Below are 19,276 nucleotides of genomic sequence, written 5' to 3' on the forward strand. Positions count from 1 at the left end.
GCTTTATACATACACTGTATATGTATATTTATAATCTATAAAACAAATTCACATCTCAAGCCGAAAACCTTAGATGATATGGCTTAACGATTATTATAAAAAACAGCAATAAGTTCTGCTGCCCAGAAGCTCTAGAGCCGGTTATCCTGTTACAGAACAAAGGGCATGGGCTACTGTAGTGCTTCCAAGACTTACCTCACCTAACACGACTTACAAGTTACTGTAGGATTAGGAGAGTTTTGACAAGTCAGGAAAGGTTTGCTGTGGGTTTCTTTCTTTTTTTTCTTAAGACAAAGTGCCATATTACCTCCTAAATGCATCTGATAGATCTCAATGTTAAAAGAAAAAGAAAAAGCAACTGCTGTTTTCCTCCTCCACTTGTTTCAAGTGTCTTTTATTCTATGACTGTTCTTTGTACATGTTTGGATTCAATGGTGTGATCTAGTTAAAGATGCTATTAAACTGAAAAGACACCACCAGTAATGAGGCTATGGTACAGAATGCTAGAGAATGGGACTGAGGTGGGAAAGCAAGTGGATGAACCGATGAAATGGTTCCAAATACCCCCACTCCCTGAGCAAGTACCCTACGCCCAGAAGACACAGAGGGATGAGAAAAATGCCATCACGAACCTTATGTGGAATCACGAACTTCAACTTGCCTCTGCACCTTCTGAAGAATGGAATGCTCATCACTGGATATTCACAATGAAGAATCAAGGCAAAAACAACTCCCTTGAGACCGAAGATATTCAGTCTCAATCTTTAGAAGAGATGAATCAGCAAAAAGATCCCTAACAACGTTAGAGTGACTAGGGGAAGATTTTTCTGAGAAACTGACCTGGTCTTAATCACAACATGCTCAAATGCACAGAGGAAGCCACAGGTGTATACTGACACTATCACAACTTCCGCTGGAAGGGCAGAGGGAGACGCAGAAGTGGGAGGTGTCTCTGCTTGGGTCTTTTGAAAAATTCCAGCCTTTAACATAACAGTTGCTTATTTTCATACATATATAATCATTTAGGTTGGGAGAAAAGGCATCCATCATTTTAATGCTACAGATGACACCATTTTTCCTTAATATGGCAGGCAAATGCTTATACCTGTCTGGTTGCTAGAGAAGCAGGGTTCTCTGAAATCATGTCAGCTTTATTAAAGGTTTGAGAAGAGTCAGTCCACTCTCCTCCGCAACTCACCTCCCCACTGGATGACACTGGGCAGTCAGCTACTCCCAAATGGAGTCTGTGTGGGAGACCCAAGAGGGACATGCTGCTGAATAAGCGGCCGACAAAGTCTTATCCAGATCTCCAGAGTTTTCCTCCTGCTGGACGTCCACCAGGTGACAGGTGCCAACCTACCGACCAGACTACTGTAGGGTATCCCCTGATGGATAAGCAGCTCGGGATCGCTACTGTCCCTGGCACAGTGCCCACTGCCACTGGGCACTGCCCCCCGCATTGATGCAGTAATGCTACTTGGCATCTCTGGTCCCAGACAGTGGGAATACAAGAAAGCTGGCAGTGGCCTAACCTTGGCCTGATCCACTGTGGATCTAACAGGGTCGGATGCCCAGAGACAGACCTACTGATCTTGTTTGGCTCAATAAGGTGCTAATTTCAGGAAGCTGATACATTGATCACAAAACACAAGCTAGTTTAAAGAGACTCTGGACTCAAATACTGCTGTCTATCTCTCTTAAAGTGGTACCACATCCCTTTCTTTCAGACCTCCAGAGCTTTGGGACTGTTTTTTCAAGAGCCCAGGAGGGCTGCCCACACAGGCTTTTCTTAGTGATGTTTGTGCCTAAATCCAGATCTGAAAGAGGGAGGCCACATGACAGGCAAGAGCTCTGAGGAAAGCTGGAGAGGAAGGAAGGAAGCTATCGCCTGGAAGCCACTGTCCCGCTTCCTCTGCAGCTTGGAGGGGACAACCCGGCCTGCAGCCTGGAGCAGCTGACCACGCTGGGGAGGCGGCAGGATCAAGAGCGGCCCTTCTGCTTGTACTCGCGAAGGACCTTCCCCTCTCCTTGCACACTGGCTCATCTCTTCGCGGGGGGCGGGGGGGGGGTGGGCGGGCAGGGGGAGGAACCACAGGAGAGGGCCCAGCTGGCCTCGAAGGCTGCCGGTCCACAGTGAGCTGGGAGAGAGGCAAGGTGATGAACACTAACAGTAGTGGGCTGGGGCGGATTCAAGAAGCCACACTGACTGCAGCTGCCGGGCAGGGGTAAGCAGCAGGTGGGGTGGTGCCCCAACACCACAGCACTGGTGCCCAGCCACATAGGTGTGCCTGGATGGTGGTTTGTGTGTTTGGCCCCGCAAGGCTGAGAAGGCAGAGGAGCTGTGTTAACTCCATTCTGGGGAAAGACTGGATGTTGCACTACCCGAGATGGTGACGGCTGGTCATCCGAGGAGGCTCAAGGAGCACACCAGAGGGATGTGGTTTCAGTGCACCCTGACTGCGCGTGATGTCTGACCCTTGCCTGGATTCCCTGAACAGGAGGAAGAGAAACAGGAGACCATGAGGCAGAAATACAAGCAAGGGATTAGACATATGCATTGGGGCATACTCTGCACTGATGCCAAGGAAAGGAAGAGAGAACTTTCCCTGCAAATGGCATCTGTCCAAAATGCTAGGCAGAAACATGTCAGAAGTTCAAGATCATCAGGAAAGTCTTATCTGTAGTCAAATGAGCGCTTGGGGATCACCCTAATAGAGAGAAATAACATCTCAGGTCACCGAGAAGAAGTGTGCAGATAGACGCGGGGAAGAAACCAACCAAACAGGAACCCTGTTCTTCCTCTCCAATGTCTCCTAATTCTCAAAATACGAGAAAAGCATTTTCTGACCAGCTTAGCGGGATTTTTTAAAAAGTCCACACAACCCGCATAAGACATGATTCTTTTCCCCCTTCCTGTTGAGTCAGTCAGAACAAAAGCTCCAGATGAGGAAGCACTAGGCCATGGTCAGGATTTCTGGGGAGGTGGCACCAGTTGCACTGACCTGGGACCCTCCCACTGCCCCATGATTGGAGTGTCCTCTGCAGTGCCCGCTGTCTCAGGTCATGCCCAGCTGTCCTCCTCGTCCTCGCATTGCAGAGGGAAAAACTGAAGCAGGGAGTGGGTTTGGCGCAAAGAAGGCAGCAATGCCCTGGAGCCTCCCTGCAGAGAGCAGGAGGTCACAGCTCCCAGGCCATAACGACGACAGCCAGGCCCACCACTCTTTTCTCTCAGAAAGAAAACACCCTGAAACGTCTGACACAATGACCGAGGCAGAAGCGTGGGTACCATGCAGACCCTAACACATGCTCCTGGCAGGGGGTGGGTCCGACGCCAGGGCCACATCTGACACTGGCCTTGCCGAGGACGCTCCCTCATCGCCTGGCCACCACTGCCTCGGCCTGCTGGGACATGGCTGTGTGCACGTTGCACGTTCTGGGTACAGAGGTGCCTCTGTTCAGACTGTCTCCTGGGAGTCCAGGCTTGATTTATGTTTTCTCTCTTCTAAAGAGGGCTACCCCTATGATGCTCGAGGACCACCAACCCCATAAGCTGTCCTCTGCAGCCTCCGGGCTGCCCCAGCCATGAGGCACAGTCACTGGGACAGGTCACCGACCGGGGGGCCACCTCCACCGCCATCAAACAGAACCTCTCGGCGGCCAGGCTCAGCGATGGACAGCTCTTGGGCCAGATCGTTGAACCGGGATATGTAATCGATGCTGTTTTCGTTCATCATGCACACCAGCTGGGAATCCACAACCTGTGGGAGAGGACACGGGGAGACGAGTGAGCATGCAGCTGGCTACCACGGCCAGACTTAAGCGCAACTCCCTCTACAATGAGGGTGAGAGTCCCTCCGGCGGCCACGTAACAGCGGCCCCCGCACTACAGGGACAACCTCAGAATCACCTCCATCACTGCGAACACTCGCTCTGTGGACAAGTATGCACTGTGAGCCCGGCCGCCCAGCTGTCGGGTCAGAGTGGTGGGTCCCCGGGGAGGACGGTCAGTGGACAGAGAGGCAGAGGGAAGGCAGCAGAACTAGGGACTGTGGGGTGGCCTGAAGGAGACAGAAGTGGAGGAGAGAGTTTGCCACGGGCTTGCGTGTCAGAGGAGGGTTTTCTGAGGCAGGGTGTGAGCAGAAGTGTGGGAGCAAGTCATGTAAAGCCACGAGGGAAGCACATTCCCGTGAGAAGAAACAGCAGGTGCAAAGGCCCTAAGGTGGGAACAGCCGGCTGTTCAAGAAACAAGAAAGATGGTGGATGTGACAGTGAGTAAGGCAGAGAGTAGAGGAGACCAGAGTGTGCACAGTGGGGCCTCACGCATCAGGACTGTCCTGTGGGCAGAGCCAGGGAGTTTACTGTCTCCTCCCGCACCTCCAGCACCGGACTGTCGGCCTCATGGGGATGGGGCCTTTAATTTGTCCATTCTGGGCCTGTAGCAGTGCCCGGCATCTAGTAGGCCCTCAATTAATATTCATTAACAAACTGCTTGATGTAATGAACAAATACAGATGAGAAGCCTTTGGAAAATTCTGAGTAGAGCACAGGATGGACTGAACTTTAAACTTTTTAACTACAAGAAATTTCAAAAAAACTGAAATTTGTTTTCAAAATCCCCTCGGATCTCGAGATTTACGTCCGGACACCGAGAAGCTGAGGCATCCTGGGAAGCAGCTGTGTGAGCTTTGTTTGATCCAGGTTCCCCCCGAGTATCGACTATGAAATGCTCGAGGGCCCCCCACAAGTGCCTCGACAGCCCAGGGAGCCGGTGTTGGGGAGATGCTGCTCTAGGACTTCAACAATGAGCTGGGGGTTGGGCCAGGGGCATTCTAGACTTAGGTTCTCCACTCAGCACAGCCTCTGTCTAAACTCCTACAGTACCTGTTACTTCACGCCTGGAGTCTTAGTTAAATGTACCCGTCTTCACTCCCTCAGCCCTACCTGCCCACAGATACCACTCAAACCTAGTGGGATGGAGGCCTGGGTGGTTGTGTGAGGCAGCGGCCTGGACAAAGAAAAGAGGGATGCTGCATTCCAGGCAGAACATGGGGGTGACACACTGCCACAGCATGACTCCCGGGTCATCACGTGATCGCAGAGGAGCCTCTGCAGCAGCCCTCCCTCCATTCGGCAGGTCAGCCACGAGCAACGACACCAAGATGCTGCTCAAGGGTCCCCTCTGTCAGGTGGCAGCAACGATGGCACCGCCACTACTGCCTCTTCTCCTCTGCAGATCAGGAGACTGAGCAGGGGGACACAGAGTCCCTGCCCGAGGTCACACAGCTGGTGGAGGATACACAAGACCCAGAGCTGCCTTCAGAGCCCCGGGCTCAGCCCTGACTCAGGGTCTGTCACCTGCTGCCAGTGGGACAAATGCCAGGCCAGTACTGGCAGAGATTCCCTCTCAGGAGCAGTCAGAGGCTGGGCTCTGTCCATGACGGCTCCTGACATGTAAATCCTGGTGAGCAGTTCTGAGTAACCACACGGGTCTGCCGGAGGGTCTGGCAGCTCTGGGATGGAGGCTGGCACCCAGGCTTGGGGGAAAGGTCGTGCGCTTACCTCGGCGACATCAGCCAGGGACCGGGACACAAACGAGTCGCGAGAGTTGCCATCCAGCAGGCTGGGGCCCAGAAGGGAGGTGCCGCTGTTGGTTCCGACAGGGGTTGGCAGCATCTTCCGGCTCTTCTCTGGGGAGATGAAGCTCGCTGCAGAGAGGAAGGAGAGGCCCTGAGCTGGCTAGGCCTGGACTGGTCCAGGGAGGCCCGGCTGGGCCCTGCAGGCATCTCGTTGCTTGCATGGGCACGGTGCTCCAGACGGAGGCATCAGGCCATACCTGCCTTTCCTCCCATGGTGAGCCTTGGGAAAGTCTATCTCATTTTTCTAGGGGCCCCACAGTGTTCCACTGTCTGGTCACCACTGCTACCTCAATGTAAGGTTGTTTCCAATTTCTCATGATTTCTGTTCGACTTTGCAGAGTCTGCACTGCTCTCTGTGACTTTCCGAGCAGGCAATGCGCATTGGGGGCTGGCTCTCCCGCACCACCCAGACCAGAGCCCCGGCTTGTTCGGGGCCTTCAGGTGTGGTGCTCCCACACGGTGCTGACCCAGTTGGTCAGCAAACAGCACGCCCCACGCCAGGGTGCACACCCTGGCTGCTCTCTACAAATGCAAAGTGCACAGACCCCAGATGTGCCTCAGAAACTCCTCTGTGCAGGAAACCAAAGCTGGTGCGTCTTTCCCTAACAGCCCCTTCCTGTCCCACAGGCACCGGTGGTGACGAGGATGAACACATCCTGTGAAGGCTCCGATCTGTCATTGCCGTGCCACCACAGAACAGAAGGAGGGGAGCAAAGAGGGCGCAACACGCCAGCTCCTTCCACCCTGCCCTTGTCAGTGAGCCTGTGGGGAGGGGCACAAGGGACTGACCGCAGGATGGACGTGGCCATGGTTACGGGGTTTACACATCTGCCAAAGCCTAGTGACCTGCACACTGGGGCCTGGGCACTTTCCCACATGTAACTGATGCAGAAAAAAACCCTAAATACCAAGGAACAGCCCTGGAGGGGTCCTCTGCCAGGAGCGTGGAGAGTCCAGACTCTGGCTCTGCTTGTTCCGGCTGCCCTCCACAGAGACTCACCAAACAAGCTGCTGAGTGAGGAGTCCGTGGGGTCGCTGGGGCACCACTGGGGGTCGTGGGTTGGGGAGGCGATCCAGTCTGGCTGGGGGCTGCTGGACGGGGAGGGAAGACTCTTGGAACTGTCACTGCCGTTCAGTTTTGCTGGAGAAAGAGGGACTCCTTCACCTGTCAACCAAAATCTGGGTCAGAGCCGACATGTGGGGTGAACAGCCCCACTTCCCCCACCTGCCACCAAGAAGGCCATGGAGTGGCGTGGCATGCGCGGCTGAACTGGGAGGCCCAGGACCCCACTGGGCCCCCCAACAGTAGGGACCCGTGCCCATCTTCAGAGAATGACACTGGCCACAGCGGATGGAGGCAGGCCCTGTGCTGAGGGCGTCACCTACACCCTCTCCTGCTGCTGACGACAGCCCTGCAAGATGTCCGCGGCTCCCAACACACTGCTAAGGAGAACAGGCTCTAATGAGCCGGTGACCAGCCCACGGCCACACGCTGCCAGCTATTAGCTCTGAATCCACGGTCTGAACTCTACCAGCTGGCGCCCACCATACCGCTGCCCCACAGCACCATCCCCACAGGCTCGGGGAGCCAAGGCCCACAGGTACCAGTCCAACCCCTCCTAAAACCCACAACCCCGCAGGTGTCCAACCCAGGTTCAGAACTGACAAGGAAACGGCCCTGCCTGATCCCCAGGCTGGAGACGCCTTGTGGGCCCGCTCTATCTCCCAAGGCCAGGGGCAGCCCTGCCAGACCACAAACAGGCTCAGGTCCTGTACAGGCCTTGTCCGCCTGCGCTCCCCCTGCCAAGGCTGGGCAGTGCCTTGTAGGTGCAGAGGCTCAACACCCAGGACAGCTGGACAGCAAGGTGCCTGGAGGCTGGCAAACACTCAGGTGGGAGGTCAAGGCCCCTGGGAGAACTGACTCCAGGAGGGCTGTGCAGAGGCACCCTGCTCCTTACTGTACTGGCCGGAGCTGATGGCGATCTCGATGATGGAGTCGCTGATCTGCGTGGCGGGCTCTCCCTGCGAGAGCACATCCTCGGGCGGGCCGGGCAGGGAGATGTCCAGCAGAGCAGAGACGTTGGGCGGAGAGAGCCGGGTGCTGGAGGCCTCCGACGAGGCCAACGGTGTGGAGAGCCCATTGTGGAGAGGAGCCTTGGACAGCTCGGATAAGGAGAGAACGGGCGAGTTCTGCGGAGACAGATACTGTTGAGACACGACAGAGCAGACAGTCCATACCAAGCAATGAAAAAGCAACCTTGGTCCCGCAGAGCAGTGACTGAGTGATGGGGACACCAACAGAGACGCAGTGACCCCAGCGGTCACTCATCCATCCAGCGAGAAACACACTCAGGGAACTTCCTTCTCCTGAAACCCTTGAGGGATGGCACAGTTGGGAGGCCGGGCCGAGGTGGCCTGGATCTGCTTCCACCCCCAGCTGATGACCTCCTCCTACCCGGCCCAGAAAACTTAGTCCTTCCAGAACTGTGTCTCAATCAGCCAGCCCGAGAGGGGAGAAAGGAAGCCTGAGATGGGAGCCGCATGTGCACCAAGGAGGCAAGGTGCGGGGAAGGACGGCCGCTGGGCATCATGAGGAGGAAGCCCGGGCCCACGAGCAGGACCACGAGGGTAGGGCCCAGCGCTGGACGAGGTCCTGGGGCAGCTACTTTGCTCAGCAGCCAACAGCACACTCTACCTGGAAACCGTCTGCCACCGTCTCCTGCCTCGAGGGGACACTGATGAACGGGTCGCTTGTGCCCTACGAGAACACCAGGAATATGCCAGTGAGCGCTGGTCCAGCACCTGGCTCCTGAGGAGTGCCATCCACCCCACGGCTCCTAACAGGCAGGAGCACGGGGGTGTAGGCTGGAGAGCTTTCCCTGGGAGCACAGGAAAGCCCATTGCTCTCAGAATGTGCGCCGCCACATCCCCAAACTTGAGACCATTTGTCAATTCACAATCAACTCCAGTCCTAGCAAGAGGTCGACCTCAGGGTCCTCAGGCAGGGCTGGGCTCTGCAGCCCTAAGTGGCCGCCTGCCCTGCCCACCTCAGGCAGCCCTCAAACAGGTGGAGGAACCAGAGGAGCTGGAGTGCTGGCGGGGCTGCAGAGCAGGGCCCGCTGAAGCAGCACCCAAGTAGCAGGGAGTCAGGGGTGGACTGACAGCCAACTTGGTGACATTGCTGTTCAGGCCGGCTACCTTCGCTGCAGGCAGACCTCCTGTTCAGGCGGGCTACCTTCACTGCGGGCAGACCTCCATGCCCATCTTAGTTGCGGATTCCCTGGGTCACATGGCAAGCCCACCCCACCCGCTGCACCACATGGTCTCACTCAGGCTGAGACTTCCCTGTTCAGTGACGCTCCTCTCGCTCAGCAGGCCCGTCCCCTCCAGAGGCAGAGCTGGAGTCCAGCACGACCTCAGCTCATGGCCTTGGCTTTCAAACCAGGACTGGAGACTGACCATCCCATCCCAAAAGCTGGTGGCAGCTCAGAGAAGCCCTTCTAAACACACTCACCCCTACAGCGGGGATGGGGTCTCCATTCTGGTGGGTGCCGGTGGAGTCCTGCCCCGAGACAGTCACCGTCACCTCATCTGAAGACAGCGGGGAGATGCCAGACAAGCCATCGGCATCCAGGACGGGGAGGGGGCTCCCAGGGATGATGCCGGCGCTTTTAGCTGCTAAGTCGATAGCGCCTGGCAACAGAAGCAACGTGCAAGTCTTTGTCTCCTGACGTCCTGAAACGCGCCCCAGAGGGGACAGCCCATGTGCAGGCCTCATTTTCATGCCAGGGCAGAGTCGCAGAGACTTACTGGCCAGGTGGCCTGGGGCCTGGGGTGGCAGGACCTTGGGCACAATCGGCCGGGACAGAGCTGCTTTGGTCAGGGAGGACTGAATGGGCCGGAAGGAGCCTCTCCCTGTGAGGATGAGAGTGGAAGCAGACGCGTCAGGCACATGAGCTGATGGCCTCTTGCCACACGGCGAGGGCTGCACGAGCTCCCCTTCATGGCCACCGTCCGGATCATGGAAGCCGAGCTGGAAACCACCAAACGTCCCAACACTTGCTAACTTGGGGAAGTTAATGGTCACACAGGGCCCCGGTGGGGAGAAAGCACTGTCGCCCGTGACAGCAGCACCACTGCGCTTCCTGGGGGCTGCTGAATGGCTGTGGTCACTACTGTCAGCCCACGGGAACAGCCCTTTAAGGGTCTGTCACACCTGAGCTGAGCTACAGGCTCCTCTGAGGGGGTCAGAGCACCAGACTAGGATCAAGGTGCTGCCTCTGCAAGCGGGCTCCTTCCTGGCAGGCTGCCATTGAAAAGTAGGTGTGAGAATGAGCAATTGTCTGGGTCTTGTGAAAATCAAGACTGATAAAAAGGTAAGTCATGGAATGTGTGTTTCACTGAAGGAGTCTCACTGTGTAAGATTTACTGCAAAGTGTGAGGGCCCCACTGAGCTTACAGACCAAAGGAAAGCGTGAGTCGCACACCCTAAGGACACGTCTGATCCATAAAACGCCTGACAAGAAGATGTCATGGATGGGGTGGACCACAGACCCTTCTCTAAACTGAACCAAGCGGAGCACCCCAACCAGGGCCGTATGAGCCCACCTTGGGAGGAAGCTGCCTGTGGACCACCAGTCAGGGGACCACGCCTGCCCACACCGCTGCCCATGTTGATAGAACAGACCCAGGAAGGCTTGAAATGTCATTCAAAGGGCCACAGAAACAAATGCCTGCAATTCCCAAAGACGGGGCCGCGCACGTAAGGAGCGAAAGCTTCCCTGAGAAGCCCCGGCACTTACCAGTTATGGAAGAATTCGACAGGATGGAGAAGGAACAGACATTGTGGGACTGGTTTTCAGATGGTCTAGGAAGCAGTGTTCTCTGTGGAGGGAAAATTGGCAATATTCAGGTGATGGAAAGACCCCAATACCGAAAATCACCCAGGAAACTAGTGCTGGATTGTAAAGGAATGTTCTAGAGAAGAGGAAGCTGAGTGTAGCCAGATGGGGGTTCTGGTTCTAGAGTTGCTGACACAAGGGCTTCCAAGACAGTCTGAGGATGGCTGTGCTCTGTAGACCCCAGACCCCTAAACACTGGGTTCTCTCTAAAAAGAACCTAGGGAATTGAAGCTCCCCAGGGAAAACTGGGGGAATGTCAGAACAATCCACCTTTTATCTAGAACATCTGGATTTGGCTGGAATGCAACTAGTCCTATAAATATTTATAACCATTTGATATGGACTGTTACGAGATATCCCTTGTTTGGGTGAACAAAATCAAGTTGCCGCCTGTATCGCAGGGGGCCAAGGCCATGCGGCTCTCCACCCCATCCACGGTCTGGTGCCTGCTCCTCCCTGTCACACGCCCAGGGCTCCCATGTGTGAAACATCAGGTCCCAATGTGCTCAGGGCGCCTTCATGGTGTGACGACTACCACCTAAGAGGAAATGGAGTTCACTGCCAACACTGTTAGCTGTTGAGGTGAAGCACTGACAGAAAGCATCTCTCAGGCTGCAAGTGTCCAGAGGCACTGCAGCTCTGGGCGTACAGCTGGGCTCTCGCCCCACTGGGGCTCCCCAAGGGTCTACCAGGTGCCGCAAGGCAACAGGGTGACTGTACACGAGGTGACAGGCCCTGGTGTCCCCTGCCAGCCTCACGCCTCTTTGAAAGAGCCAGGTGGGAGATCCTTTAGGCTCTGGGCCTCGCGGTCTCTGTCACAGCTACTCAAGTGCGCCCCGGTGGTGTGAAAGCAGCCGTGGACAGCAGGGAAATGAAGTACCGTGGCCACATGCCCATGAAACTTTTTATATAAACAGTAAGTGAAAGAACCACATATGAAGTATGATTCCATTTATGTGAAATTATGTGATCCCTAGAGACAGGAAGTGGCTCAAGGGTTGAGGAAGGGGCGGTGCAGGTAACAGGCCGGGCTTCTGTTTGGGGTGATGACACAGCAGTGGGGGCTGCACACCCCTGTGAATATACTAAAAACCCTGAACTGTACGCTTTAAACAGGTAGGCTTCATGGTATGTGAATTATATATCAATAAAGCTGTTTACAAACAAAACAACAACAGGCAGCTGAGGGCACCATGGCTGCGACCCTGGGCCGTGAGGTATCCTCTCAGCCAGGGAGTGTGCTCCCATGCCCAGGACGGATGGTTAATGTATTTAACCAAATATACCAAAATTAAATGCCCTAACATTGAATTAGCCTGCACAAAAAAACCTGTGGGACTTGGAATAAATTTTCCTTCCTGAGATCTGTCATGCAATCTCTCATTTCTAAATAAATTACTTCCAAGAGAGGAAGAGATTTCTGAGTCTAACAAAAGGAGACCTATGCATTAATTCAAAAACATTCATAAATTTCCAGGCCCATAGTTATTTCAGCTTCACCTCTGTTATCTTTTCACCTCCAAATAAAAATGCCCTCTTTCTTCTGTGCCTCTCATCCCTGGATCACCCCTCTGGGTCTGCAGGTGGCATCCACAGGTCCTCCCAGAGTTCATTACCAGCTTGGGAGAGGTCTGGCCTCTGGTCAATCCATATACCTTGCCAACTGCTTCCATTTGCTACATACTTATAAACAGATATTCTGAGCGTCCTCACATATATTCCAATCTGGAACATCCTTGGAACCCAAATACCAAGAACTTTCTGTCTTTTTTGCAAGTGGTTTTCATGCTGTACCAAGATTACCTTTATTTTCAGGTACAGTTAGGGTCACTGTTACTACTTTATCCTGCTAAAAAGAAGAAAAGAAGGGGCAGGGATTCTCCCCACTTCACATGAAAACCTGAGACACAGGAGGACACTAGCGTGTCCTGGGCAGCTCAGCTGGTGGGAGGGAGAGGCCAGCCCTTGAGGCCAGGCACACGCAGACGTGGATGGGCTCCTGACCTGGACCACCAACGGCTTCCGCAGGTGCCGGTTCCGCAGCTTCCTGGGCTTTGGCAGGAAGAAATCCGACTGCATCTGTGAGGAAGACAGTACTGACCCTGAGAGTGTTTTCTCCACACACATGGGGCGGGCCAGCAGCAGGGAGGCATGGGCCCCACTTACGCTGATGGAGTTCAGATGCTGACGGAACGTCAATTCTGTTTCCTTGTTGGGAGAGAAGAGCTTCCCGTGTCGGCTGTTGGGTGGCAAAGTTGTCGGGACAGCAAAAAGGCCACCATCTGAGTCACCACTTCCGGCACTGGAGGGACCAGCCACCAAGAGGGGCCTCGGGGGGTTTCTCAAACCTAGGGAAGGAGAAGGGAGAACAGATACAATGGCGCTCACCCAGCAACGCCTCCCGCATGGGAGGGGTTCCACCGGGAAGAAAATCAGAAAGGAATCCTTGACGGCCTCTCTGGTGTCCTTAAAGGGAATTTCCTATATCTCAGTGCTGTAAAAATCTGCTTTTCTCCCTTTCTCCCTGAAATTCTAGTTCCCACCATGTAAGCAGATCAGAGCTTTCCTTGATCTCTGATCTCAGTGGGAAGGGCAGATTCACCTTCAAAGACTTTTCAGAGCTAGAAGAACCTTCCAGATCATCTAGTGCAGACCAGAGGTCAGCAAATGTTCTCTGGACACGGACAGACAACAAAAGTCAGCCTTGAGGGCCTCACAGTCTCTGTTGAACTCAGCTCTACGGCTGCAGCACAAAGGCAGCCACGTGAGCCACTGGATGTGGCCATGTGCCAATAAAACTTCATTTACAACAAGCAGGCTGTGGACCACAGTCTGCTGATCCTTGGTCTAAATCTCTAATCATACAGAAAACAGACCTAGAGATAAAAAGACAGAAAATATTTATTTAGGAACTACTATCTGGGGACTCTCCTTGCTGTTCTCATCATCATAGGCGCTGCTGCAAAGCACCCTCACTTCATGGTAGGGACGGGTCCCCTTTCTTTATTCTTTATTTGCAAATCTGTGAGGTTAAATCAACACGCACAGAGTCCAGAGACCAGGTCTTTTAAGCACCTGTCTGGATTCTAGCACTGCAGGCGCACTGGGCTAAAAGCATCCTCGATTGAGGAAGAGTGTGGATATTTAAGAGTTCACAGAATTACAAAACTTTAAAGCCAGAGGGAGGCGGCAAAGACTATACAGGCTCCCAGCTAGCCCACCACTGGTTGACGCCTGAGGAACGCACCTTTGCCTTAAAGACAACCGATTCAGAGTCTGCTGCTGCCCCCTCGTGAGCCACAGCAAGGAAACAGGATAAAGGTCAGGAGGGAAATGGAAAACAAGAACTGCAGGAGGTGGGGAGCCTGACACCACAGCAGCTTATTCTTTAAAATTCATGCAGAATTAACTATTCTAGCCATGACAACCTGTTTTATTAAAAGAAAAATACTAAGCAAGTAAACTGATGACTCAGAGAAACGAGTCATGTTTATCCTAGGGTTATGTGCCACGTAACCCAAAAAAGGACGCTGAATTTAAATTACTTCCTAGATACAACCATGGACCAGCAGGTAAGCCCATCTTTCTTTCTAAGACTTGTGTTCAACTGCGGGGGTATCCTTTAACTGAAGGTTTCTTTATTCTAATACTTTAGATGTAAAGAAAAACAGTCCCTGTAAGACTCAGAAAGAACCAACCTTTCTCATGCTTTAAGCCACCAACTCGGCATGATATGGAGGCTGCTGTTGACCTCACAAAGCCAGATCCCCCAAAGTGACCAGACTGGCAAGGGTCCCCTATGTTTCCTGTCGGCTCCCGCACCCAGGACCCCAGAGCCTCTGTGACGGGCCCTGTGCTCGCCCTCCCCTTGAGGAGGCAGTGATTTCTGTACCCCACACCATCCACTGGACTGCAGCTGACTGAGTGGGGCGAGGCCTCAGGCAGCCCAGAGCTCTCAGCTCTGTGTAGCCCGCAACGCCCAGCAAGGACCCAGGAGGGTGCCTGTGGCTGTCTGAGCCTCACCTGAGGAGCAAGGTGTGGAGCTGGGGGAGAAGGTCTTGCCGTGACGGAGGGCAGCCTGGTTTCGAGGGCAGCGTGGGCTGCGGGTGCTGACAGTCACCACCTTCCCCGGGGGCGTCGTCGACTGCTCCTCCTGGACGGGCCTCACTGAGGCCGTGGAGCCAGTGTTCGCTTCTGGAGCCTGGGACAGAAACGGGCCAAAACATTGGCCAAACTCAGCACGGAACAATGCTTGTGGAGTGTGACAGGACAGCAAAGGACCCAGGGTCATACTCCATGATGCACAGGTTGGTGCCCCCCAGGCCCTCAGGGGAACAACCGCTGTCCTCCAGGAGCCCTTCTGCGTTCACTGCTGCGGTGGCACAGACAGGGCGTACCCCTGCACTGACGGGAGGGGAGGCTGAGTGGCAAGCGACAGGAACTCTCCTTCTTAAAGCTTCTTCTGATTGTGAGTCAGAGGAAGGAAATACAGATTAATTTCTAAAATCAAACACAATCACAGCCAAGGAGTCCTCTGCTTAGTCAAAACCTCCACCTCAGGGGTTTCGTGGGCCCCTACCTGAGGCCGCTGCCTCCACTCTCCTGGCTGTCACTGAGTGTTGGGCTCCTCGGCCATAGAGGCACCCCTTCTACTCACCTGTTCTCTCCCATGACTCCACCGTCCTGCCCCGCCCCCTCAGTTCTTCCCAGCACCCACTCCCCATGCTCTCACCCAGCCCCACCTACCCTGCACCTCTTTCTGTGTCTCCCATGCCCTTCGCTCTGGCCTGACCCACCTTCTCCTTTCCCTGGGACCCCTGCTGTGTCCCTTCCTACTCCATTCACTGGATCTCGACACCCCCACCTCCCACCTGAGTGCCCGTCAGCCTCCTGGGGCGGGGCGGCCATCGCTGCACTTGTTTGTCAGCGTCCCACCTACAGAGATATCGCAGGGAGGGGCCGCCTGGCCAGGCAGGCCATCTCTAATTCAAGGTCCTCTATTTCTCCTGGAGCCTTGAGCAAGGGATTCTCACACCTGAGCTGCATCAGAATCACCAAACAGGGCATGGGGGTGGGGGCGTCTCGTCAAAACAATCTCCTGGGCTGCAAGAACCTGCATCCCTAATGAGTTCCCAGGTGATGCCAAGGCTGCTGGCAGGGGACCCCGCTTCAGGAACCACAGATCTGAGCGGCTTGCTCTGCATACTCTGCACTTCCAACTTGCTCTACTCTCCTCTCCCAGTTGAGGCTGAGGCCAAGGCCAGCACCTCGGCCGTGTACCAGAACTCCCGCATCCTTAGGAGCCGGCCTGGCCTGGCCTCCTTCCCTAGGGGTCTGGACACGCTCCGGTCTCCCCCATCTCTGCTCCTGACCCCTCCAAAAGCCAAACTTGAAAAAGTGTTTTAAACTCATCATCTCTGTCCAGTCACTGCAATACTGCCCATGCCTGCCCGCAGGTCACATCCACACCTGAATCCAAAGTCCACTGCTGGCCCTCGGGCCCCACCCACCCCCACGAGAACTGGTCCCACGTGGCGCTCTTTCCCCACCATGAGCTCTGCTGAGTGCCGCCAGAAGGTGGTGGGCAGGAGCCTAGGGCAGAGGCTCCGGGAAGGGCAGAACACAGACCATGTGCTGTCTGCCTCGGGGAGTAGGAGGCGGGTACCCGTCACAGCGGTGACATGGGCGCACCTCAAGTTTGGTTCTGACTGTGACCCGAGCCCCACTCCTGTGAGGCCACCACGCTGAGCTTCGGCGCCTCCTCCTGGAACTTGTGAGCCTCACCTTCTAGTGCACACGCACCTTTCGGGATCGACCTGCCTCAGTACGCTGCTCTTGTGCCCAGAGAGCGGACTAGACTTTCCGGTTGCAGCACCTTCCAGCCCACGTGTGGGCTTTGCTGGCCGGCCTCCCAGGAGCAGGGGTGGGGGGGCAGTTACAAGCTGTGGCCAGGCCCACCTGGCCGGGTGCCCTTTCCCTGGGCCACGGCAGCCACTGCCCCCCACAGGAGTCTCTCAAGGAACCTGAGACCACTCCAACCAGCCACCTCCTGACAGGGTCTCCTGGGCGCAGCCCACCCAGCGCAGCCCCTCCCAGCTCCACTCCCTGCACCCAGGCTGCACCCCCACTGGCCTCCAAGGATGGCCTTTCCAAAGCACACACTCGACCTCGCCGTTCCTGCTGCAGAAACCTGTAACGCTCCCAGCCCAGCTCGGCTCCTGGCCATGGCTGCCACCTCACCTCTGCGCCTCTGTCCCAGGCTCTGTCCCCTCGGCCCAGAGATGCCACATGCTCAGTGGCATCTCTGGAGCCGGGCAAGGTGCAGCCCGTGTGAGCCCCACGGGATGAGGGCCTGCACTGCAGGGAACTGGAGCCCCAACCACGTGCTCTGTGCAGCCCACTCCAGGGAACGAAAGGCGACCCCCAGACCACCTCCTCCAAGGAGCCTGTGGGGCCCCAGACCACCTGCCACAAGGCCGGTCTTTCCTCTCTGGACCCCAGCCACCCAGCCGCGAGCCCTTGGGGGGCCAAAAGGGCCGTGCTCTGACCCACACTTACCAGCCTGGGGTTGACCTCGGTGGAGATGAGCTTCAGGAGGCAGCTGAGGAGGCGCTGCTTGTGGAAGGTGGTAGGCGGGGAGCCGGCCCGGGAGCCCTGGGCCTGCCCTCCCAGGGCCTGGCCCTCAGGGCCCAGCACTGCCAGCCAGTCGTACTCTAGCTGCAGCTTGTTGGGCTTGCCCATCATGAGGTAGACTTCAGCCAGCGTGAGGCTTTCAGAGGTCTGCAGGTTCCAGCCCTCCTCGCGGAGCTGCTGGGCGAACCGGCTGGCAGGGACGTCCTTCGGAGGCTTGACGGCAGGCTGACCCTGAGGTGGCGGGGGGTCCAAGGGGCTCGCCTTCTCCTGGGGTTCCTCCGCAGGCGCGTCCGCCAAGTCTTTAGTGCAAACGTCCGGCTGGAGCCCGGGGCTGGGCTGAGGCTCTGGGCCGGGAGGGACGCGGACGGGGGATGGTGCCCTGGCCCGGGCGAGGTCGGCCACCTCTGCACTGCTGGGGACGAGGGTCTCTGGGGAGGGGCACCCTGAAGGCCGTGAGTCTGTGCAGCGGCACTGCTCAGGGATGATGAGGTCCTGACAGGACTTCATGTAGCGGGGGAAGGGGTCGAGGAGGGAGAGCTCATCTTCCAGGTCTGGGAGCTGGCCACAGGCACACGCCAGGGGCCCGGACTCTCGGGCAGGGCCGTCCCCACCCTCTGCAGCAGCGGCCGCAGGGGTCTTCTCAAGCTGTCCACCAGCATCCTGGAGCCCAGGGGGAAGCCTGTCGGAGGCATCCGGGCTGCTGAAACTTGCAGCAGCCCCCTCCCCAGGTGCACTTTCAGGAGAACTCTCCCCAGAGCTCTGCAAAGCATCGGTGGAGGGAGGGGGCCGCCCCCCGCCCTTGGCCTCGGCGCCGCCCCGTGGGCACTTCAGCTGGCCCCTGGCTGTGCCCTGCCCGCTCTGGATGCCCAGGATCTGGGCTGGGGGCAGCGAGTGGGTGTCCTTGGTGCTCTGCTTGCACCGGCCACCCTCCTGCCAGTGCACCGTGCAGAAGGCCTTTGAGTGTACCACTCGGGCCACGCCCGGCAGCGGGGTCAGGGTGCAGTTCTCTCCCGGGAACAGGTGAAGTGCCACCTTCTCCTGCGATGGCTCCATGAACGAGTCCTGCAGCTGCTGCTCCTCAAACGTCTTCCGCTGAGCGCACCGTCAAGGAACCACCTGCAGCAGCAGCTCACACCCTGAGGTCCAGCGGGGAGACACGACAGGTACTTCCTTCTTCCCGGGCTCCACACCCAACACTCACCCTCCTAGCTGGGAACTGGGCAGGGCTACAAGCCAGCCAAGGACACGAAGATGGAGGTGTGGGGCTGTCCTCGGTCACTTTGTTCAACCTGCTGGCAGGGATGCTTCGGCCACACCCTGTGGGCCAGATGGCAGCCACTTACAGCAAGGACGGCTGCTGTGACAGAGTTCTAACACTGCAAGGAGGTCAAAACGGGGGTTCAGACCCAAAACCCAGAGGATGAGGGGGCTGTGGGTTTTAGTTCTGGTTCTACACCATCTCATGGCACACCTGCTACACGCCTGGGGGCCCTGCTGCAATTCCAGGACTGAGAAGGAGACTTCACTCTCAGGCAGCAGGTGCTGCAGAGCCTGGGGGTGGCTTTAAGTAGGAAAAGGATACAACTCGCACTTCATGAAGTGCCCACTTCTGCTTCAGGAACTCGATGAGGCTGGAGACCTTTCGATGGAGCTCCACGATCATCCTACAGAGAAAAGACAGATGGGGAATGGGAGGCTGGGATGTGAGGGTACGTTCTAGAAGCCCCAGAGGCTGTGGCAGGAAGATGATGCCAGGGGGTCTCAAGGCCAGAGCCATAATGTCCCTGTAGAGCCGCTGGCTCCTTTTCTAAAAACTAACTCTTTAATTTGAGATAACAGGAGACTCACGAGAAACTGCAAGAAAAAGTAACAGAGATCCTGAGTGCCCTTTACAGTATGAGGTCTCAACCAGGACAGGGGCCTTGGTACAACACACCCTTCTCTTCTACCAGCTCCCTGTGCGGTCAAGAGGGCGGCTCTAGACTCAATTAAACCCAAGAAAATAAAAATACACATGGAAGGAATGAAGTCCTGATGCAGGCTACGACACGGATGAACCCTGAAACCATGATGCTCACTGAGAAAAGCCAGACAGAAAGGACCAGT

At 56.0% G+C, this 19,276-nt stretch overlaps 1 protein-coding gene across 1 annotated transcript in view; it reads right to left on the reverse strand.

Annotated features, from left to right (window-relative positions):
- Positions 1-3,501: 3,501 nt before the first annotated feature.
- The window catches only part of CRAMP1 (cramped chromatin regulator homolog 1), a 62,225-nt gene continuing 46,450 nt past the window's right edge, over positions 3,502-19,276 (reverse strand). The window contains exons 8-20 of the mRNA XM_082856418.1: positions 18,753-18,834; positions 17,096-18,262; positions 14,561-14,738; positions 12,704-12,885; positions 12,542-12,616; positions 10,439-10,520; positions 9,447-9,551; positions 9,151-9,329; positions 8,332-8,394; positions 7,595-7,826; positions 6,637-6,801; positions 5,560-5,705; positions 3,502-3,758 (exon numbers count right to left, since the gene is read on the reverse strand). Coding sequence (XP_082712544.1) covers positions 3,594-3,758; positions 5,560-5,705; positions 6,637-6,801; positions 7,595-7,826; positions 8,332-8,394; positions 9,151-9,329; positions 9,447-9,551; positions 10,439-10,520; positions 12,542-12,616; positions 12,704-12,885; positions 14,561-14,738; positions 17,096-18,262; positions 18,753-18,834 — 2,821 coding nt within the window. The 3' untranslated portion in view covers positions 3,502-3,593. The remainder of the gene's footprint in view (positions 3,759-5,559; positions 5,706-6,636; positions 6,802-7,594; positions 7,827-8,331; positions 8,395-9,150; positions 9,330-9,446; positions 9,552-10,438; positions 10,521-12,541; positions 12,617-12,703; positions 12,886-14,560; positions 14,739-17,095; positions 18,263-18,752; positions 18,835-19,276) is intronic.

Source organism: Leucopleurus acutus (genome assembly GCF_964270905.1).
Source record: "Leucopleurus acutus genome assembly, chromosome: 16".
Classification (NCBI taxonomy): domain Eukaryota; kingdom Metazoa; phylum Chordata; class Mammalia; order Artiodactyla; family Delphinidae; genus Leucopleurus; species Leucopleurus acutus.